Raw genomic sequence first — 19,768 nt, 5'->3', positions numbered from 1 at the left:
TTATACGATACCTTACAATATCTCCTACGAACTAAAGCTAGGAAATATTTATAAAATCCGAAGTATGCTAAAGAGATATTTTAGCAACTGCTTTAATTCCAAAAATATTTCAAATAAATGCTCGCTTATGTTTTAATTGGGCATTCAATGACAATAAATCATGTCACATATGCAAACACAGGGGCGTATACGCAACATTCAATGGGTACATTCCCTTGGAAAATACTTAATTATACAATGGCCAATATTGTTTTAAAGATTTCTAAAGAATTCAAGCTTTTAAATATTTCAAAAGTCAAAAATACAGTTAGCAATTTTTAATAACTGCTATAGTTTCAAAGATATCCGATATTAACGCTATTCATAATCTACTAAAAACAGTCAATATGATACTAATTATTTTTATTTCTGGTAAATTTAAGCTTTAAATTGTCATAATCTCTTGAAAAAATACTTAATTATTTGATAGCCTTTATTGCTTTCAAAATTTATCAAATGATAAAACTTTTTGATAGGTAAACTGCAAAGGAATAAGATTAAAATACAAACACTTTTGATTTAACTTAACCATTCGAATAAAGCTATAAAGTCGGTCACCGCATAACTATCTAAATTGGGCCATCGATCTTAACATAATTGATTGCCAAACCAAAAGCGAAACCCCTGCCCATCAATACAGATTTGATTTAATTTCTGATTTCTCTTGTATTTTAACATTGGAACTCGAAACGCTTTGGGCTGTAGAGGATTACTAATGGCTAGTTGCAGCTGCGCCGTATTTGGAGTACGTCGTCGACCATGAAGTTGCGCAGGTGGCATAGAGCCTGCACCACGTTGCCCTGGTCGCGAAGATTGGGCCCGATCCATTGCTCGGGCAGGGGCGTGCCCACCTTGGCCACTACTTGGGCAGGGGTGACGTGAGTCAGTGCCCGCCGCCAGCTGTTGTTACAGGTGGCCACGTTGAGGTGGCTGCCGGTCTGGAGGCTTTCAATGTACTTAATGTACGCCTCCGAGTGGATAACGCGAGTGGTGCGCGGTGGCACTGTTACGAACAGTGGTTCCGGCGGTGGTCCCAGCACTATCGTTTGCGGCTGCATCTGTTGATGCACATTCTGCTGCTGCTGCTGTTGCTGCTGCATCTGCACGGCGTCGAGATTGCTGGGACCACGTGGGGACTGCGCCAGGCTGGGCGGAATAGGCACTGTGGTGGCGGCCAGTGAAGTGTGCTTCTGGCGACGTGGCACAAAGTTCTTGCTGCGATCTGCCACCGCCACCGGCTTGCCGCACTTACTCAGATGAACCTCGCGCACATGCTTGGTGAGGCGCAGCACATTGGGAAAGGCCTGCGTGGACTTCTTAATCCGTGGGCAGTTGCGCCACAGGCAGATGTACTCGATTTCCATGCCCGCCTGCGGATTGCGCTGAATGTGCCCAGTGGCATCGGACATGCAGTGCTCCGTGCAGTCGGCCAGCTCCTCGAACTGAAAGTCGCACTTGTCCCACTGGCACTCGAAGGTGAGCACCTGGCCGGGGCCATCCTGCGACACCTGCGGCGAGGGACTGGCGCTGTTCTGGGCGTCGTCAAACTCGCGCCGCATGGCCGCCGTCTCCTCGTTCTGCCTGCTGGCCCGATCCTCCCAGCTCTGTTTGACGCTGGAGGGGAGATTCTTCCACTCGGTGCCCACCATGCGGGAAATGTCGCCAAAGGATGCTTCCGGATTGCTCTGGCAAATGCCTAGAATATGCAAAAAGGTGAATTAGCTAGGGAAGGTTGTGTAAGAAAGCAAACATACTCTTTCTAACCTCACTGGAATAGAGTATATAGCCAGTGAGGCACTTTTTGGCGGATTTGGTGGCCTTCACTTTGGAGGTCAGTGGCGTGGAGTTCACCGAAGGCGCCGGCGAGGACATGGCCGCAATGTCTGAGCTCAGCGAGGGCGTATCCCCGTCCATGGAGTCCTCCAGCATGCCCAGCTCATTCAGCTCGTTTTTCACATCCTTGGAGGGCTTGATTGGGGTCTTAAAGTAGAAGATCTCGTCCTCGGTGACGGCAGGACTGTGCTGGAACTTGCGCAAATTTCCGGTGGCCAACTTGCGCAGAGCCTTCTTCAGTTCATCGTAGACGGACTCGCAGATGTAGACATCGCTCTCGGAAATCTCCGTGGGTCGGGAGCTAATAAACTCAGAGTACTCCAGCACGGCGCAGCGACCCACAACGCCTACCACCGGACTGACCTCCTCGACAGTGCTCAGCAGCAGCTCCTGGCGAAAGAATTGCTTGCCCAGACCGGGCAGCGGGGTCTCGCTGGGCGGCAGCAGCCAGGGGCCCTTGAAGTAGGACTTTCCATTTTGCTCCCATATCTGCTGTACTTGGGCCACCGATTGCTTCCCAGTTTGGGTGGCCACGTACACAAAGTCCCCGGTTTTAATGGCCCCACTGCAGACTGTGTTGTACTGCTGGTAGTAGGTGCTGCTATGCTCAGCATTAGCGGGCGGATCACAGGAGACATTCGGTTTCTCCTTCTCGACAAGCGTCTCTTGCAGCTTGAGCTCCTCGAGTTCGCCCTTGTGCTTCTCCAGGCGCTCTTTAAACACGGACATCACGCGCTTCAACTCAAGCGGCTGCTCACGTGGAACGAATTTCACCGAACTACCTTCGCGAATCGGCGGCCAGCTCTTGAGTTTCTTGAAACAGCGAGCCTGGATGTTGTACCGCGACTCGCACACGAACACATCCTTCTCGGGCAGCCTTTCCGGGCGCATCTTGATGTAGTCCCTGATGTTCATCACATAGCACATGCCCAGCACCTTGTCCATCGAGATGGTCTGCGAGAGGCTGCTCTTGAACACCTCCTTTTCGAGGAACTTGCGAGTGGTCACATGGTACGTTTCGTGTGGCCGCACAAAGATTGAGGCCTGCATCAGCTTCTCATTGGTGGGCGATGTCCACAGGCGCTCGATGCTCACTATCGATGGTATCTTGTTTTCCGGCATCTGTACGTATACGTAGTCGCCGGGCGAGAACACCTGCTGGTTTATTGTCATGCTTTCCCCCTTGGCGGCGTTGAACTCTTCCTTTTCCTTTTCCTGCTCCTGGTCCTGCTCCTCTTGCTGCGCCTTTTGCTGGCGACTCACCTCCACATCGGCCAAAAGGCGCTCCAGGGTGAAAGTGAGGGCGGGTGAGCTGAGCGTGTCCTTGCAAAGCTCGTCCCGCTTGCGGATGAAGTAGGTCTGCAGCTCAATGGAGTCCTGTAACAGTAGTTAAGTATATTTTTATGGATTTTGAATTACTAGTTCGTTACCAACCTGAAATACATCCGAATCTGTGCGTGACAATTTCCTAGCCCTCTCCAAACAGGCGAATATATCCTCCTGGTAGATGTCCAACCGCTTGTAGGCTCCTTTGTCCAGCCTGCGCTTCACAAGATCTAGGGATATGCCGCGCACTTTGGGGCCTTCGCCCAGCTCATCGTATTCAGGCAACTCGGCCAAGGAATCCGAGTAGCAGCGTCCCTCCTCGTCCTGGTGATTGTAGAGCGTGGTGAAGAGCGTGAGGAAAAGCTCCTGCACGGCCAGGGGAACATCCGGCAGGGAATCGCGCTCGGTGCGAAGTTGTTGCTTCAGCTGAAGCGTTAATTGCTGCAGCACTAGCGCATCCTTGTATATCTGCGAATCGGGCTCGTTGTACTTGCAGGCATTCTCCAGCATTAGAAGGAAATCGGCAGCCAAGTCGTCTAAGCTCTCGTAAGCACCCTGTTTCAGCTTCTGAGCAATGCGCTCCATATCTATGGGTTCCTTTATGATGTCATAGTAGTCCGGATACTCGTTCTTCGACGGCAGCTTGGTGAAGATCAGCGATAGCTGCCTCTTGCCCTTGGGCTCCTGGTACTCCCGCACCGTTTCGTAAAACTGCCAAAGTCGTTCTGTTATGAGAGCGGTCTTAAGCTTTCTGCCCACCTTGCTGTACTTCTGCTGGGGCTTCTTGACCTCTACCAAGCCGGGAAACTCCTTTAGCTTCTCGTTGAGGGCTCGTTCCAGAGTGTTGGCATCCTCGTAGATGTTGGAACCCTCCTCATTGTATTGCCGGCAGTTGGAGAACATTAGTCGGTAGTCCGACACCACGTCCTCTACGGCCGCATAGCGATCGGTGCGGATGTTGTGCTCAATGGTGTTCATGTCAATGGGATTCTGGATGATGTCATAGTAGTCTGGGTAAATCTTCCGCGGCGGTTTCTCCATAAACATTTCGATGGGCCGCCGGTTGCCCAGCGAGTAGTCCACCAGATATTTCTGTATGCTTAGAATCTTCTTTTTAATCGCAGCATTGATGGCAATGCGATTGGATTTGGGCGAATTCGAGTTGTTTGGCGTGTGAGAGGCATTCGAGTTGGAATTGGAGTTGACGCGTGGTCTGCCCGGCTTGCGTCTCTCCGGTTGCGAGTTGGTCGCAAAGACCTCTGTGTCCATATCATCGGCGTCCTCCTCGTCCATATCGCTTGTCTCCTCCAGCGACTCCTCCACCAACTTGGCATTCATCAGCTTCAGCATTTTCAGCGCATCCTTGTGCGTGCGATGTGAGGGGGGAAACGCCTTCTTGGCGTTATCCAGCATGAGATACAAGTCGGCTGTGAGATCACTGATATTGGCATAGTCGCCCTTTTTCAGCTTCGTGTGGATCTGGCTCATGGAGATGGGTCTCTTGATCAGCTCAAAGTACTCGGGATGAAAGCGACGCACTGGCAGCTTCCACAGGGAGTTTCCCAGCGGTGGGCCGGTCACGCCAGGATGCTCGGATGTTCCGGGTGCATTGTACAGATGATCGAATAGTGCCCACATCGGACCCTCTCCCTTTTTGCTCGTCTCCTCGTCGTCCGAGCTGTCCACCTCCTCTTTTAGTGCTGAAAAGGTATTAGAATTGTATATAACACATATATATAAGTTGTCTTAAGTAGTAATACGCACCAGCTATGGCCGCACTGGACAAGCTCTTGATCCGCTTGGCCAGCTTACCCTTGCCCGTCTCCAGCTCGATACGCCTCTGCGTAAAGATGCGTTTCAGGGCCTTGGCGTCCTTATAGATCTGCGAGCCGGGCTCGTTGAACAGGCACGCGTTTTTGGTCATCTGCAGCAGATCCCGCTCCATCTCCACCAGCGACGAGTAGGCGTTCATCTGGATTTTGGTGGCAATCAGGCGCAGGTCAATGGGATGCTCGATCACATCATAGTAGTCGGGATAGATCTTCTTCGAGGGCAGCAGCTGGAACATGCGGTGCATGGCCCGGTCGCCTACGGGATCAGAGGCGGTCATAATGGAGGCAAAGAGCTCCTCGTACTGATTGTACTCGTCATCCGCCGCTGTCGAATCCCCGCCTCCCGGCTCCGTGCTGCTGGTCATCCGGCGCACCTGCCGCGAAATGCGTCTGGCACGGGGCTCCTCCTCCGTCGCCAGGCCGTTGGCCTCCATGATGCGCTGCCTCTGCACCTGGATGTGCTGCCACAGGGCGACTGCGTCCTGGTGCTCGCAGCTGTCCGGCTTGTAGAAGGCCTTGGCATTGCCAATGAGCAGCTCCAGGTCAGCCATCAGATCGTCCAGGTCGTCGTAGGAGTCGGTTTTCAGCTTCTGCTGCACCTTGAGCAGATCGATGGGATTCACCACCACGTCGTAGTAGGAGGGCTCCTGGCGGCGCTTGGGGGCCCTAATGAAGGTGTCGCACAGCATGGAGCCATCCTCCTTCTTGATATTCCTCACGGAATCGTACAACTGCTGGCAGAGTTCCGTGGGATCGAGGCGGCGCTTTTTTCGCGCCGATTGTGTCGTCGTCGTCGTCTGCTGCTGCACCGGCGATTGCTCCGGCGTCGAGTCGTCCAGCTGCAGCGGATCTTCGTCTTGCCGGCTGGAGATGCTGCTCGCCCGACGCTTGCGGCTCAGCATTGTGTTATCCCAGTGCTCCTTGCTTCAATTAAAATCTAAAAACTGGACAATAAGACGCCAACACACAAAAAATGCCACAAAAATGTTCCAGAGATGTGCGAAAAACTAGTGGTGAGGCTCTAGGTGCGATAGGAGGCGAGCGATAAGTTTCCCGATAGTTTGTCACTTTCGTGGTGAGTTATCGAAATAGAATTAAAGCGCCCTTTCTAGTGGTGGATATACAATTTAAAATACTGATCACATACGGAATCCGATTGTGGCACTCCTAATTTATTTCTTTATATATTTATTCGACAAATTGCATTGTGGCTCCTATTTTGATATGTAAAATACTGTTTTTAACATTTAATAAATACCTGTGATATGTTGTTCCCATTAAAATTAGTTATATTTTTTGTATCATTATTAGTTAACTTGTTTTTAGTTTTATAAGAAAAGAAAACTTCCAAAAGATATATTTACTTTAGTTTTTTATTTATCCTAACTTTAGTTCATTAAATCACAGCAATATTGCAGGTAGGCTTCCTTAAAACTTCAGCTCCCTCTCGGAAACAAGGCATTCAAGCCAACAGGAACAGCGATGTCAGGCTGAAATATAAGTTCAAGAAAACCATTGTCAGACAAAATGGGATCTATTGCGATAGCGCGTAATTAAAAAGCCATGACATGTCGATTAAATTAGTAAAATGCGTTGTTTATTATATTTTATCACATAAGTTTTAGACGCTTGTAAGTGTGTGATTGTGTGAATATTGGGTTACAGAGTTGAGTATGCATAAAATGAAATGAAGGCGCCTCAGTCGATGCGCTGCTTAAGGAACATTGTTAAAATTCTTATATATATAACTCAAAAATACGTAGATGAACAGCGAAAAACATGTATGAGAAATGGAATTTAACACTTGACTCTGAACGAATAGAGATAGAGTGAATTACACGAATTTTTAGCCTACTTCTACTTCAACGGCTGACTGTGGCTTATGTTGCACGATAACTTTATCTATTTACACGATAATTATTGGCGAATACATTAATCTTGGTACATCAACTGGCTGCATGGTGATATGCGGTCTCGAGGACTCTGTATAAAGTACAACAATTAAGCACAACAGTGAACAGCGCAACATTTAAATATTAGTATCAGTTCTGCACAACTACGCGTGATCATATAACATATGTAAAGGTATATTATATAGCTTCAGCTGCCTTTCCCATCTTCCCATGTCTTGCTTATTTCTCAACAGTTCATTTCGTTTGCCTTGCGACTAGCGGTGGTATTGCGACTGCTCTTACGACGACTAAGATTACGATACTTGGTGTAGAAACTAGTTAGGCTCAGGCTCTTTAGCGGCGACTCGACAAGACGTCTCACCAGGTGGCGGTGGACAAAGAACGCGTTGTCGTGTCGCTTGCGCCAATATCAGTTGATGAAGCTCATGTAGTTAGTAAAGAGCACATAGTTCTCCACTAACCGGGCTCTCAGCTCGCGGCGCACCGTGGCCGTGAACTTGTTGGCCAGGCACAGGGCAGTGGTGGTCCCAAAGACCAGATTGTAGAGCAGCACAATCTGGAAGTTTCCCAGCCATTCGATGGCCCCAAAGTCGCCCAGCAGGTCAAAGTTTGTGATGCCTGAGGGGGAACAATGTTATTATCATATATATTGGAATAGTTATCTGTATGTTCTTACCTATAATCCTGCTAAGCAGCGGCAGCGCCGAGGACAAAACCAGCATGAAGCCGCAGTTCAGCATCAGCTGTGGCAGCGAAGTCTGCCGCCGCTTGGGGCACACATTCCGCATGAAGGGCATGCTGTAGAAGCCCACCACCGAGGTGGCACCCAGGTAGAAGATGAGACACACCTCCAGGCCGGCGCCAAAGGGTCCCAGCTTCGAGAGTGATGAAATGCCCAGCGTAAATTGCTGAATAAAAAAAACAATGTCAGTTAGCAATCCCAACCATATCCAAAACTCATTCAAAACCTACCCTCGTGCTAAGTGGCAGCGCCTTAATGCCTATCAGTAGCTCCAGCGTGTTCTGCACCACCAGCAGAATGGTGACGCCCGTGCAGAAGAGCAGCAGCAGCATGGCCAGCGGGTAGACGAAGGTGCGCTGGAAGGTGCTCGACTTGCGCAGCTTGTCCAGTTCCTTGCGCTCGGAGTCCAGTTCTCTCAGTCTATCGTTGAGCTCGCCCACATTGCTGGCCATCGGCTTGCGCTGGTAGAGATGTGCCTGCAGCAGTGGCTGGGGAAAGAAGCTGCGTCCACGACCCAATCCCACTCCCAGTCCAATCCCGTTGCTCAGGCGACCTCCGTTGGCGGCGGCATCCGAGATGCTCACGTTGTGCAGCTCGATGTGGGCCAACTTGCGCTTCACACTCGCCTCCTCCATGTAGAAGGCGCTGAACTCCTCGTTGACGTCGCGCAGCAGCAAGGGGCGCACCAGCACCTGGTTGACAACGCCAAACAGACGCACAAAGCCGTAGGGGGTGCAAACTGCAAGAAAACAAGACGGGTGTCCAGGGTTACTGCACTGACAAAATGTACTTAAACGAATCTTTTATAGCCATGAATATTATACTTAAGCATTTAATTTAAAAACACCAAAGTAAATAACTTCTGAAGAATTCGCGGCCTAACCAACTATAATTATTTAATTTATAATTATTGGAATGTTCTACCAGATTTTTTAAGTTTTTGTACTTTTGTTCTAAAACATAGAAACAAAAACAAAATTTTTGATATTTGGAATACTAAAGTAGTTTAATTTCTTGATGGTGATTTTTATATTAAAATAACGATTTTTTCGATCCCTTGATTTTTTTCCATGTGCAGTAAATAAAATAAAATCCGTTTCTATGACATCCCAGTGAACTTAGAAGTTGCAGTCCGTTCGAAGCAGTCGATTCGTATTTATATTTGAACTAACCAGGAACCAAACCGGGTCTCTCAAAACTAAAAAATGGATAACGAAATCGATAAAGTCGAAAATAAGCTGAAGGCGTCTCTGCAGATGTGCAACCTGAACCGCAAGGACGGGGATGATTTTGCCGAATTCGAGGCTACTCTTGCAAAGATCGATAGTATATTGAACAACAAAGGCCCCCTGGAAGATGATTCGCAGGCAGACAATGGAGCAGGTGGCGAGCCCAAGCAAAAGATCGACTTTGACAAACTGGACGTGGACAAAGTGCATCTAAAAGTGCGCCAAAATCGCACAGTGATTAACAAGAAGCCCACCGAGGAGGACAATAAGACTCAGCCCAAGGTGTTGGACCAGCAGAGCTTCATGGATCAGGTGGAACGGGATGCCAACGATCGTGCCGAGGCGCGTGCCAAATCCGAATACGAGGCAGAGCTAGAGAGAGCGTAAGAAATATGGACTGCTTTAAGATTTTAATTTATTAAAACCTTTCTTTAGTCAAGGAAACGAAGCCTTTCGCAACGAGAAATACGAGAAGGCTATTATCCACTACGAAAAGGCCATCATTAAAGTCAAGAACAGTGCTATAACCTACAACAATCGCGCCTTGTGCTACATCAAGTGAGTTATAAAAACTTATAGGTTTGATAATAGTCAAACTTAATACAGTTTATCAATATATATATTATACAATGATTTTAAAATATTATCTCTACACTCCATCTATCTTTCAGGCTTGTATTAACTATTCTAGGGATAAAATTGTTTGACCTAATATAGTGTCTCTAAATACTTTTTTTTTTAATTGCTCTCAATACTTCTAATAACTTCCAGACTTTGCAATTACAAACGCGCCCTAAAGGACTGTCAACACGTGCTGGAGAACCTGCAGGAGACTAATCTTCGTGCCTGGCTGTACCAGGCCAATGCCTATAAGCATTTAAACCAGGTGGATAAGTTCGAGGAGAGCGTGGCCAAGGCACGTGAACATAATCCGAATCAGCTGGCCTACATTGACAAGTACATCAAGCAGTTGGATGACGAAGTTGAGAAGCATTAGAATTAATTTATTTGTTTATATCATACTCACTCAGCATAAGCATCACGCCCAGAAAAGAGACACACGAATAAAGGAACGGCAGGTGAACACTGCCTAAATCTGTGAAGCGTGAAAAGCGGAAATTAGCAATGCATTGTGCACTAGAACCCATCCTAATTTGGGGATGGGCTTGTCGTAGTAGTGGGTGCGCGGAATTGCAATTGCAATTGCAATTGACATTGACAATGACTTCGTCCGCGCCCCTGCATTCTATATATGGTATACTCACTTAGAAACCAAAAGAATTGAAACTTTTCAATGCCAAAGACTGCACTTAGGACGGCAGTTAGTACCAGGACAATAACGGCCATCAGCATGAATACTGTAAAGGTTTCGTAGACGCGCGGCAGAATGCCCTTTTTGTGACCCACGAATCCCGTGGATTCCGAAAACAAATAGACGAACGGCAGGAAGATGAACAGCGATAGATTGGAGAACAGAAATACGTGGTTCCACAGGCCTGCAAAAATGGAAATATATATAGATTAGTTAGGCTTCATTGATAGAAATGAAAGTTAAGGGGAATTTTAAGAGTTATCATCGAGAATTTATGATATCAAACTTTGAAATTTATATTTATGGGTGCAATAAGACTACAGAAAAACGGTGTAGGTGCTGATCATATAAAGAATATATATATATATTATTATATTATCACATTAAACACATTGCTTTATTACTTGTGCGTGTGGTTATACTTATGCTAATATGGAGAAAAGTTCTTAGGCATATTATTAAATTATTTGTAAAAGTGCGTTAATGCAGTGACGATAACTTAATCCTTTTGCAAATAATTTATAAGTCCTAGTTGACGTGGCCATTTGCAAGTGCTCCATTGGGAAATGAGCGTCAATTTTAATGTCTTATTCTTGATGCCTTGGCATGATTTGTCCCTTGTCCCTTACTTACCCTGTATAAGTGAACTGTTGAGCCACTTCACATAGTAGCTGTTGGGGTACAAGAGCAGCACCTCGTTGCTGGCGATGGAAACAGGCAGCAGCATGGCAGCCCCTTCGGCCACGGCCAGTGTGAATGTGCAAAGCCAAAAGCTGGGTGAAGAAACACAATCCATTCATTATTGCGAATGCACTCTGGTGACTCGGCAATTAGCGGCACACAGGTTGTTGACCATTGGATGCCTTACCTTATGCGATAGACCAGCACCTCGTCCTCGTCATTCGAATAGAGATCGTCACGATCGCGCCTCCGAAAACGTGAGACAACCACATACGAACTGAAGTACAGCAAGATGATCAGAAGCAGGAATATCTGAAAAGAACAACATAACAATTAAAGCTAGTAACAAAATAATCTATTAATAAGTATTTAGTATATACTTGTGCTTAAAAAATCATACCAATACGACAAAAGCTAGATAGCAACGCATTTACTCGCGTTTGTTTTCCATCAAATTGATTTTTTTTTTCTTTTAACACCTGCAACTGTTCATTATCATTTTCGCCAAACATACACCCTCATTTACTTAGTTGTTTTTAGGAAATGACGTTAAAACAGAAGTAGATGTAGACGCATTTGTCTTTTTCTTTTTGTAAATTCTATGGCATTAGCTATAATTCGATTATTCTTTTTTGTACACCTCCAACTGCTGCTTTGTTTTATTTTATTATAGGTTTCATAACACATTTCCCCACATTTACTTTTCTATAAACATATGTCAAAAAGTAAACATAGACACCCACGCATTTCTTTTGTTTTGTAAATATTTGTCATTCTAGTCGCCGCCAACTGTTTTGCCAAAAACACTTTCAGAAGCATAAACTTGGGAAAATCTGTATTAATCTAGCTAAGTGAATAGATTAATTGTTGATACTGATACACTCATAGTACATGATTGGGTATCAAAGTCTAGGGTTTTAAGTGTCTCAGGGTCTTATCTTCCATAATATTGGCTCAATGATTTGGAACTTTTGTGTGTGGGGAAGGCAACGGTACATATGTTTTCAATTTCCGGTTGTATTTTAAAAATAATTTTTAACGAGCCAAAAGGCTATTTAAGAGTTTCCTTGGTTACAACCCTTAATCACCATAAACAAATAAGCAATCGATGATTAATTATGACCGCCAATTTAGCCAATATACATATGTAGCTACTTTTCGTCTGCGAGCAAAGGCCAAATAGAAAGCTTATCAGTGGCCGACGACAAAACCTGAAACACTTGATAAGAGCTAGACCGATAGCAGTCATATAAAGCCCAATGAATGTCACTACTTCAAACATTATGTGATTATCCGCTGGCTTAATAGTTAGTGAAATTCGAGTAGGTCCGAAATCTGAATCTGCATCAGTGATTTTCCAAGCATTGGACCCACAAACTGTTGGTCATCTATTATTTATGGCAACGAAACAGATGCCAATCGTATGGCACACGTCATATTTGTGAAAACCGAAAAAACAAAACAAAGCGTAAATAAATAGACACACACAAGACTAGACACACAAATAAATCATTAACGAAAGATACTTTTCATGTTCTAGCTAGCAAAAAACGTACAAAATTCGCAGAGAGAGCAAAAAAAGTTAATTTATACTCTCGTCCCTGCATTGCTTTGTTATTCTCTGTTTGTTATTCGAGATGTTTTCACTGGTATCTGTGAGATACTCTTATGCGTTATCCAACACGAAGTCCAATTAACTTTTAACTTTATTTCTGACTGCGTTTGATCAGATCAATTAAATCAAATTATCTTCAATTTAGTTTCGGACTCCAATCTTTCATCTCGCCATTTTAAGTGGCCTTCTTAGAGCTCTACATATTCTGAAGTAAATATTTATACAGTTTTCTTTGCCAACCGACCAAAAATATGGTCAAATATTAAAAAATTAAATATAGAGACGCAGATAGCTTGCTATCAACAGTGTGTTCGTTTATTTATAGAAACCAAGTGTAGATCACGGAAAAGTATAGATACACTTTGAATCAAATTTATAAGGCTTTAGGGAAACTATCTGATACAAAATTTAATTAATACATCATTTTAACAATACTTTAAAGTTATATAGTTTAGGAACTCAGAAAATAACTCGAAAGGGTTTACATATGACCAATGAAATTCAATTTGATTTCGAACTAATTTCTGCGTTGTCAATTATGAAACGCGCTGTATTTGTGACGTGTTGAACTTGGAACACGTAGGCGACAAATACCCAGTGATATGAGAACCTTTCCCGCAATACACTCACATAGCCAGCATTCCTGAATGAAAACAAAGTGAGCCCGCGATCTTCAAGCTTAGTTTAACACTTATCAGCCGGGAAAACGTGCAAGTGCACTGTGCTACAAGCAACAGCATTTGTCACGCTCCAAGCGATTTGGCCAAACTAAACGAAATTAGCAGCACTGCGATCGTAGGCGAGCATCGAGTCAATGACTTGACATGAACTCAAGAGGCAAAACAAACACGCCCATTAAGTGTGGACGACGACTTGGCTATAAATAGCAGCAACGCCCAAAACCAAAACTAAAATGCAGCCAGAAGCAGGAGAAATCGGCGGCATTATGGCCAACAGAAGGAGGGATTGCCAGTCGGACGGGTTTTGGCTTGTATTGCAGACAACATTGCCGGTGAATGGGCAACGAATTATTCGTATACTTTTTCAATACCCAACAGTTTTAGAAAATCGGGGTATTTGATACATGCTTATAATGCAGGATGTTTAAATTAAATGTTAATGCCTACTATGATCCCTTGAAATCTTTTATATTCAAATTTTAAACCCTGTTAAATTTTATACATCTCTTTTGTAAGCCTACAACATTTTAGATTTTACACTTGTGGAATATAGTTATCTTTTAAGCGAGACAATTTAAAAAATATTTTTACCTCAAAACAACTTTACACACCAGATGTGAGTTGCCTCAATTGCTTTTTATTGCTCCAAGTGAAATGAATTTTCTAAAAAGGGGCGTCGGAAATAGGGGAACAGCATTTAAAGGTCTCTTTGAGTTCCCTTTCCTGAAGTTTTTTATAGAAGAACACATACTAAGTCAGAATGTCTTCTTATCGGCGAGCAGAACCAAAGAACATTGATTTGAAAATGACTAAGAACACACAAGTACTTCTTTCGACTTTTAAGAGGGAAACCTACACATTGCTAGAATTAGTGGTTAAAATTCGGGTTTGGCATTAGATTCCTGCATTACTTATGCGTGCTTTGGCTTGTTTGCATTTATCACGTACTCGTAGGATGACCCACATTTGGCGACGAATTATTCAATTTTCGGCAATCCCGATGCAACAAGAACCAGTGACAAAAACCAGTTTCCATTTCCTGGCCAGGCAGAACCACCTCAACAATTCAACGGACCCGTGCACATTGTCGCTGAATAAAAGAAATATGTATTTATAGAGGTAAAAGTCATCAGAAGTATAAAAAAGAACCTTTCTCTCTGCAAGTTTATTCAAACAGTTTTTAAATGTGTTTAACGCCTCGTCTGCCACTGCTTAAACAACAGCCAACAGCTGGTCACGACAAGCAGACACTTTCAAAGTCCCAGACGGAACAAAATCGTGACCACATGTGTATTTTATATATGGTGCACTCTGTTTATATACAATACATAAATCTCAGGCTTCTGTTATTACACGCCCAAAATTTCTATAAATAGTAGCTCGAATGAAACACTTTCACTTGTTGCTTTTGCTGTTGTTGCCTTTGTTATCGATTCAACCGCTTAATTTTGATTTGCATTGCAAGTTCTGCCAGCTGAACTTTTCTGACTATGGGAAACCTTAAAGAAAGAGCTATGAAATAAATTGAGTTTATTGTTTATCCTATCCAAACCATTTTTCCTTATAACACATCAATACGTTTACTATTAGTCTACCAAGAATCCAATAGGGAATTTAAAATCGAAACCAAGTGATCATATTGCAGTCATCATTTTATACAAAACAGTTTTGAAAACAAATCAACTATGTGTTTGTATCGTCCGTTTTTAAGATAGGTTGTTTAATAAAATTTATTTGTGCTTTAAATTTGATGACTACATGGTAACAAAAATTAATAATGATAAGCTCCAATAGTAATTACTAAAGATAAACAAACCAGTAAAATAATTTAGGAACTTAATATTTATTTAGCAAATTCAAATTGAAAATTTTAAATCTCCAGGCACCATTTAATTATTATTATCTTTTATTTTTACCAAGTATCGAACCGTCGAATCTTCGATTATGTTTAAACTTTCTGATTAACAACAGGTGTCCGTGTGGCTATCTGTTCGTGTCTGAGTGATAATTTTCGCAGCCCAAAAAGAAAGTGCAAGAAGAGAGTGGCTGTTCGCTATCGCCGCCGCCACTTCCTCCCCCGATAATCGCCCATAACCAATATATACAAAGCCAAAACGCAGGCGCTAAAAAACGCTGAGTAGAGTAGTCCGAATACGATAAGAGACCATAAACAAATAAATTTCTGTGAAGGTCCCAACTTCCAATTTATGTTTATCAAAAGGCACAGTGTGTAACTTAAGGAGTCGCACAGTGCGTATACTCAACACACACGTAGCCACATGTACAGTTAGAACAATAACAATAGGGGCAGCTGAGCCCTGATTTGTTGTTTTTGTGTTTTCAATGTTGTGGGGTGGGAAGAGTTTTGGGTGGTGGAAAGAAAAAAGGGGGTGAGATGAAGGTAGAGCGATAAAAACCACTTACAATGTGCTCGCGTACTGTATTGTGGAACAATTGCAGCTTTAGATCCGTGACCTCCTCCTCCTCCTCATCGTCCATGGCCACGAAAAAAGTGGACAGTTTGTCGCTGGTAGCCAGTTTTGCTTCTTTTTGTTTTATCTAATGCACGCTTCTCTTAAAAATGTATCATCTAATTTTGACAGTCGCCAGTAGGCTGGGGGGAATTCCTATGGGCAGCAGACCGAAACTCTATTGTATCGGCGCTCCGGGAGGCTAGATTTTCCTGAATTAAGATCGTCGTGGCGCCTCACTGCTTGATTTCACACGCTAATTGATAACTTAGTTAACTATTTGCTGCCGCATTTCGTTCCGTCCCGATTTGCACTAGCCACTACTTTTCTTTAGTTATCCGCGCGCCGATTTGCGACCGAAACGTTAAAAATTTTTTATAAACAGCGTCAGAGTGACCGCTTCTGCTAGCGGTGGACGGAATAGCGATATATATCGATTTACTAGTTTCGATATTTGAATTGGTTAAAATATAAGAAATACTGATTAAAATTAAATTAAATAACAGGTCAGGTTAACCAAAACCTTAAATATTAAATATATATTTTAATAAAGTTTCGCTAAAACAATATCAGAGACCTCATCAAAACGATTTCAACTAAAAGCTGACCGTTTATAACAAAAATTGAGTAAATAATATATCAGCTCTGTTTTAAATATTTTGTATACACTCATTTAACTTTCAATAAATTTTAAACTCGTTACAATAGGAACTAGCAGTTTAAATATTTTTAGGAAAAATACCTAAACGACCACTTAAAATATATACCAAAACAAACCAGTTCGAAGGTAGGAACCTGGCAACCCTGTCAGACACAAAAATGTCCAACTTGCGGCGAGAGGTAAATTTACACTCAGAACAATAAATAAATATGTAATATCCTTGGCTTGCAGGTGCTCAGTGCCTTCAAGAAGCTGCACCGCACACGGCAGTACGTGTTCCAAGGCGATGTCCATGCTCTGGCAGCAGGACGACTAAAAATCAACGAGTCTTTCCTGCAGAATCGCAGCGAAACTAGCGAGGATGAGATCCAGAAGGTTTGCCGTGATTTTAGTGGTTATTTCTATGCTCATTACAACTTGTTAACCTACAGATGATCAAACTGGCGCAGGATGTGGACCTAGAGCTGCGCACAAATGTTATCCAAGCCCTCAAGAAGGAGAACGATGTTTATGGTCCGTGAATCCGCATTACATAAACCTTCGCGCCAAACTTAAATCTTGAAGCCTTTTTTTTAGAACTGAGGATTACGCCAGAGACAACGCGACTGGACAATGTGGTATTCAATCCCGACGCAGTCATCGAGAAGCCGCGCAGGCGACGCGGGGAAAAGAATACGGAGGGTTGCTGCGGTGGAGCTGCGATGGCGGCTCTTGAATCGGAGGTCCAGAACCGCAACAAATAGAACTATTTTATAATTTCTTTAGCCTTAGTCAAGATGGTTTTGTTTTGTTCAAGAATGACGTTTACGTTTATTTTTTATGATGTTTCTTTTTTGACTTGTAACTGCTCTTCGACTTTGCTTTCTTCTTCTTGTTGCGCTTCCTGCGCTCCTCCTCTGATGAGGAGGAACTGCCGGAGCTTTCAGCGGAACTATCTGAAGATGTGGTTTCCGATGCGCTCGATGAACTTCCGCTGGAGTCTGAACTGCTGCTAGCTGGCCGCTTCGAATTCCTCTTAGCTTGCTTTTTGCTCTTTTCCACAGACCCTGAAAGTTTGCGCTTTCCCTTGGGACTCTGGTTTCGACTTGAATTTCTATTCCGTCCATGTTCATCGCGATTCCTGGATTGCGGTCTGTAAAAAGATTAATTTGTGAGTTTTAAACTGGCCAATTATTAATTGCTTATAGACGCCTTACCTTCGCTCTGGTGATCTGCCTTGGTTTCTGACTGTTTCTCTATACATGCCACCGCCATTTTCGTTGCGCCTTCTGTCATGGGGCGAGTTGACCCGCCTGCGTTCATTGCGATCTTTGAATTGAGGTTGCCCTCTCTCTGTTAGATCTTTAGACCTAGACCGTCTTCTTTCGTTTTGATCTTTAGGCCTAGAGCATCTTCTTTCGGTTCTATTCCTTGATCCAGAACGTCTTCTTTTTACACGATCATTTGATCTAGATCTCCTTTTTTGTGCCAGATCCCGAGACCTTGAAGGTCTCCTAATATTACGATCCCCTCGCTCTCGATCGTTGAAACGCTTTCGATCTGGATTATCCCTGTCTTGTCCATGGTCGGGATTTCTTGACCTAGAGCGTCTTTGATCCCTTGACTCCCTGGATCTCGAGCGCCTACGCACATTGTGACGATCGTCGGGTCGTTTATTCTGCTCCTGGTGGCGCTGCTCCCTCGCCGTTCGCCGCTCCACAGAGCTCATCCTGTTTCTTGGATCCTCAGACCGTTTACGATCTCTGCGGTCCTCCGGTCTGCCCCGGCTATTGTTATTGTTGGGTTTCCTGCGATCCTTGTTGTCCCGCAAATTATCAAAGTCTAGCCTGCCCTCGTCGCCCACTATCCCGCGTCCCTTGCCCCGCCAGGTGACCTTGGAAACGGATTGCGAGAAGTCCACGTGGATGCGACGATCGTCGATTAGAACATTGTCCATTTTGAAATAGGCCGCCTCACAGGACTTCTGATCCTCGAACTCCACGAAGGCATACTGCAGGGAGTCGCCTGTCTTGCGGTCGCGAATCACCTCGCATCCTTTGACCACGCCGAAGCGACTAAAGATAATCTCCAGATCGTCGTCGGTGGTGACAGGATTGAGTTTGCACACAAAGAGAACGTTTTCTGGCGGGGCCATGTCCGCATCCGGAAGATCACCGACTATCTCGAGGATTGTGGCTCGCGCCTTGGCCTCCCTTTCGGCTAGCATCTCCTGCAGCTCCTCCATGGTCATGCCATCCGTGTCGTCGATATCCTCGTCGGCTGCAATGCGTCCGTTCTGCAGGCGCTCCGCACTGGGCGAAGGGGATCGGCTGGGAGCCTGAAGGCCGCGCGGATTGGGAAACGGATCCTCCAGCACCACTGTGTGCGTGATTCGTATGTCCTGGTACGGCCGGAAGCCATCGTCCACAATGGCGTCGTTCAGCTTGCGCAGCACCTCGTGGCCCTCCACCACCTCACCGATGACGCAGTGGCTGCCATCCAGCGACGTCAGGTTCTCGCCCAGCGTGAAGAAGAACTGGGAGCCCACCAGATTCTTGCCTGCACTGACCAGGGACAGCATCCCTGCGCTGGAGTGCTGGATTTTGGGCAGGTACTCCGCCTCGAAAAAGCGCTTTTGCAGGCCCTCCACCACCCCCCAAATGGAGGAGCCGCCGTCTCCGGCGCCACTGGGATCGCCGGTTTGGGCGATGAAACCCTGCTGCACGGTGTGGAAGAGATTGAAGTTGTAGTACTTTAGCCGGCAAAGCTTCAGGAAGTTCAAGCAGGCGATGGGCCGCTCGCTGGTGAACAGGTCGACGGTCAGGTCGCCTAGCGTGGTTTCAATCACCACTGACATGGCGAAGATTCACAAAAACCAGCAACAATCGACCGAAAACACTATTTCTGCATAAACACGAAAACCAAAGATGGCCTTTGCTTTAGGGATGGACGGTTGCTAGTGATGGGAGGTTAAAAAAAATAAAATCAGTAGCAGTCAAGCTTGAAAGGTGTTTAATATTATAACAATAAACAAAAAAAATATTATTATAGCTGGTGATACGAAATTTATTTGTTAGTTATAAGCTAACAATCAATTTTCTTGTGAAAAAATCTAAAAACTTATTTATTAGCCTTCCCTGTAAACGTGGGAACTTAAAAGTCCAGTTATTGTAATAAGTTTAGTTATTAAAATATTTGAACAGGAGCAATTCTTACTTCCAATATTTTTAAGCGTAGTTACACGAATATAATAATCATAATCTAAAACTTTTTATTGCCTTCGTTATTTATTTGTCATTAGGTGCATTTGCTGTATATTCTTAATAAAAAATTATAATTTTCAGTTTAATTTATTTATTGCATTAACTTTTGTCCATTAAATTGGATGAGTCCCTGAAAGTATATTTTGTTTGGCTCAAGCAGAAACTTATTATAAGCAAACAATAATACAATAT

At 44.4% G+C, this 19,768-nt stretch overlaps 5 protein-coding genes across 5 annotated transcripts; 2 read left to right on the top strand and 3 right to left on the bottom strand.

Moving 5' to 3' along the window:
- Positions 1-680: 680 nt before the first annotated feature.
- LOC128252799 (protein polybromo-1) lies at positions 681-6,068 on the bottom strand. The gene is made up of 4 exons (XM_052980848.1): positions 4,963-6,068; positions 3,307-4,898; positions 1,794-3,249; positions 681-1,735 (listed from the first exon to the last, which is right to left on the bottom strand). The coding sequence occupies exons 1-4, from the start codon at positions 5,930-5,932 to the stop codon at positions 759-761; spliced, it is 4,995 nt and encodes a 1,664-aa protein (XP_052836808.1). The 5' UTR covers positions 5,933-6,068; the 3' UTR covers positions 681-758.
- Positions 6,069-6,417: 349 nt separating this feature from the next.
- On the bottom strand, positions 6,418-16,107 carry LOC128252810 (protein Lilipod). Its single transcript, XM_052980901.1, has 8 exons — positions 15,627-16,107; positions 11,095-11,219; positions 10,860-10,999; positions 10,180-10,410; positions 9,942-10,010; positions 7,916-8,424; positions 7,620-7,851; positions 6,418-7,561 (listed from the first exon to the last, which is right to left on the bottom strand). The coding sequence occupies exons 1-8, from the start codon at positions 15,699-15,701 to the stop codon at positions 7,353-7,355; spliced, it is 1,590 nt and encodes a 529-aa protein (XP_052836861.1). The 5' UTR covers positions 15,702-16,107; the 3' UTR covers positions 6,418-7,352.
- Positions 8,786-10,026, top strand: LOC128252816 (sperm-associated antigen 1). Its single transcript, XM_052980910.1, has 3 exons — positions 8,786-9,297; positions 9,350-9,472; positions 9,686-10,026. Exons 1-3 carry the CDS (start codon positions 8,891-8,893, stop codon positions 9,909-9,911), a joined length of 756 nt encoding a protein of 251 aa, XP_052836870.1. The 5' UTR covers positions 8,786-8,890; the 3' UTR covers positions 9,912-10,026.
- Positions 16,108-16,381: 274 nt separating the features above from the next.
- Positions 16,382-17,147, top strand: LOC128252820 (complex III assembly factor LYRM7). Its single transcript, XM_052980914.1, has 4 exons — positions 16,382-16,513; positions 16,566-16,709; positions 16,766-16,847; positions 16,911-17,147. The coding sequence occupies exons 1-4, from the start codon at positions 16,493-16,495 to the stop codon at positions 17,075-17,077; spliced, it is 414 nt and encodes a 137-aa protein (XP_052836874.1). The 5' UTR covers positions 16,382-16,492; the 3' UTR covers positions 17,078-17,147.
- On the bottom strand, positions 17,145-19,266 carry LOC128252809 (peptidyl-prolyl cis-trans isomerase sig-7). Its single transcript, XM_052980900.1, has 2 exons — positions 17,531-19,266; positions 17,145-17,466 (listed from the first exon to the last, which is right to left on the bottom strand). The coding sequence occupies exons 1-2, from the start codon at positions 19,168-19,170 to the stop codon at positions 17,145-17,147; spliced, it is 1,962 nt and encodes a 653-aa protein (XP_052836860.1). The 5' UTR covers positions 19,171-19,266.
- Between the last annotated feature and the right edge of the window lie 502 nt (positions 19,267-19,768).

The sequence above is a fragment of the Drosophila gunungcola genome, chromosome 3R (genome assembly GCF_025200985.1).
Source record: "Drosophila gunungcola strain Sukarami chromosome 3R, Dgunungcola_SK_2, whole genome shotgun sequence".
Taxonomy (NCBI): Eukaryota; Metazoa; Arthropoda; class Insecta; order Diptera; family Drosophilidae; genus Drosophila; species Drosophila gunungcola.
This window is presented reverse-complemented; position numbering and strand designations above follow the sequence as displayed.

Excerpts from the sequence above, each read along its gene's own strand:
- LOC128252799 (XM_052980848.1), bottom strand. The coding sequence starts at position 5,932 with ATGCTGAGCCGCAAGCGTCGGGCGAGCAGCATCTCCAGCCGGCAAGAC. Across the intron at positions 4,899-4,962 it reads GTCCAGTGCGGCCATAGCTG|CACTAAAAGAGGAGGTGGAC; the intron begins GTGCGTATTACT and ends ATACCTTTTCAG. Across the intron at positions 3,250-3,306 it reads CAGATTCGGATGTATTTCAG|GACTCCATTGAGCTGCAGAC; the intron begins GTTGGTAACGAA and ends CTACTGTTACAG.
- LOC128252816 (XM_052980910.1), top strand. The coding sequence starts at position 8,891 with ATGGATAACGAAATCGATAAAGTCGAAAATAAGCTGAAGGCGTCTCTG. Across the intron at positions 9,298-9,349 it reads GAGGCAGAGCTAGAGAGAGC|TCAAGGAAACGAAGCCTTTC; the intron begins GTAAGAAATATG and ends ACCTTTCTTTAG. Across the intron at positions 9,473-9,685 it reads CGCGCCTTGTGCTACATCAA|ACTTTGCAATTACAAACGCG; the intron begins GTGAGTTATAAA and ends AATAACTTCCAG.
- LOC128252810 (XM_052980901.1), bottom strand. The coding sequence starts at position 15,701 with ATGGACGATGAGGAGGAGGAGGAGGTCACGGATCTAAAGCTGCAATTG. Across the intron at positions 11,220-15,626 it reads ATACAGTACGCGAGCACATT|ATATTCCTGCTTCTGATCAT; the intron begins GTAAGTGGTTTT and ends TGTTCTTTTCAG. Across the intron at positions 11,000-11,094 it reads GTGCTGGTCTATCGCATAAG|CTTTTGGCTTTGCACATTCA; the intron begins GTAAGGCATCCA and ends TTCTTCACCCAG.
- LOC128252820 (XM_052980914.1), top strand. The coding sequence starts at position 16,493 with ATGTCCAACTTGCGGCGAGAG. Across the intron at positions 16,710-16,765 it reads GCGAGGATGAGATCCAGAAG|ATGATCAAACTGGCGCAGGA; the intron begins GTTTGCCGTGAT and ends GTTAACCTACAG. Across the intron at positions 16,848-16,910 it reads GAAGGAGAACGATGTTTATG|AACTGAGGATTACGCCAGAG; the intron begins GTCCGTGAATCC and ends CCTTTTTTTTAG.
- LOC128252809 (XM_052980900.1), bottom strand. The coding sequence starts at position 19,170 with ATGTCAGTGGTGATTGAAACCACGCTAGGCGACCTGACCGTCGACCTG. Across the intron at positions 17,467-17,530 it reads GGCAGATCACCAGAGCGAAG|ACCGCAATCCAGGAATCGCG; the intron begins GTAAGGCGTCTA and ends ATCTTTTTACAG.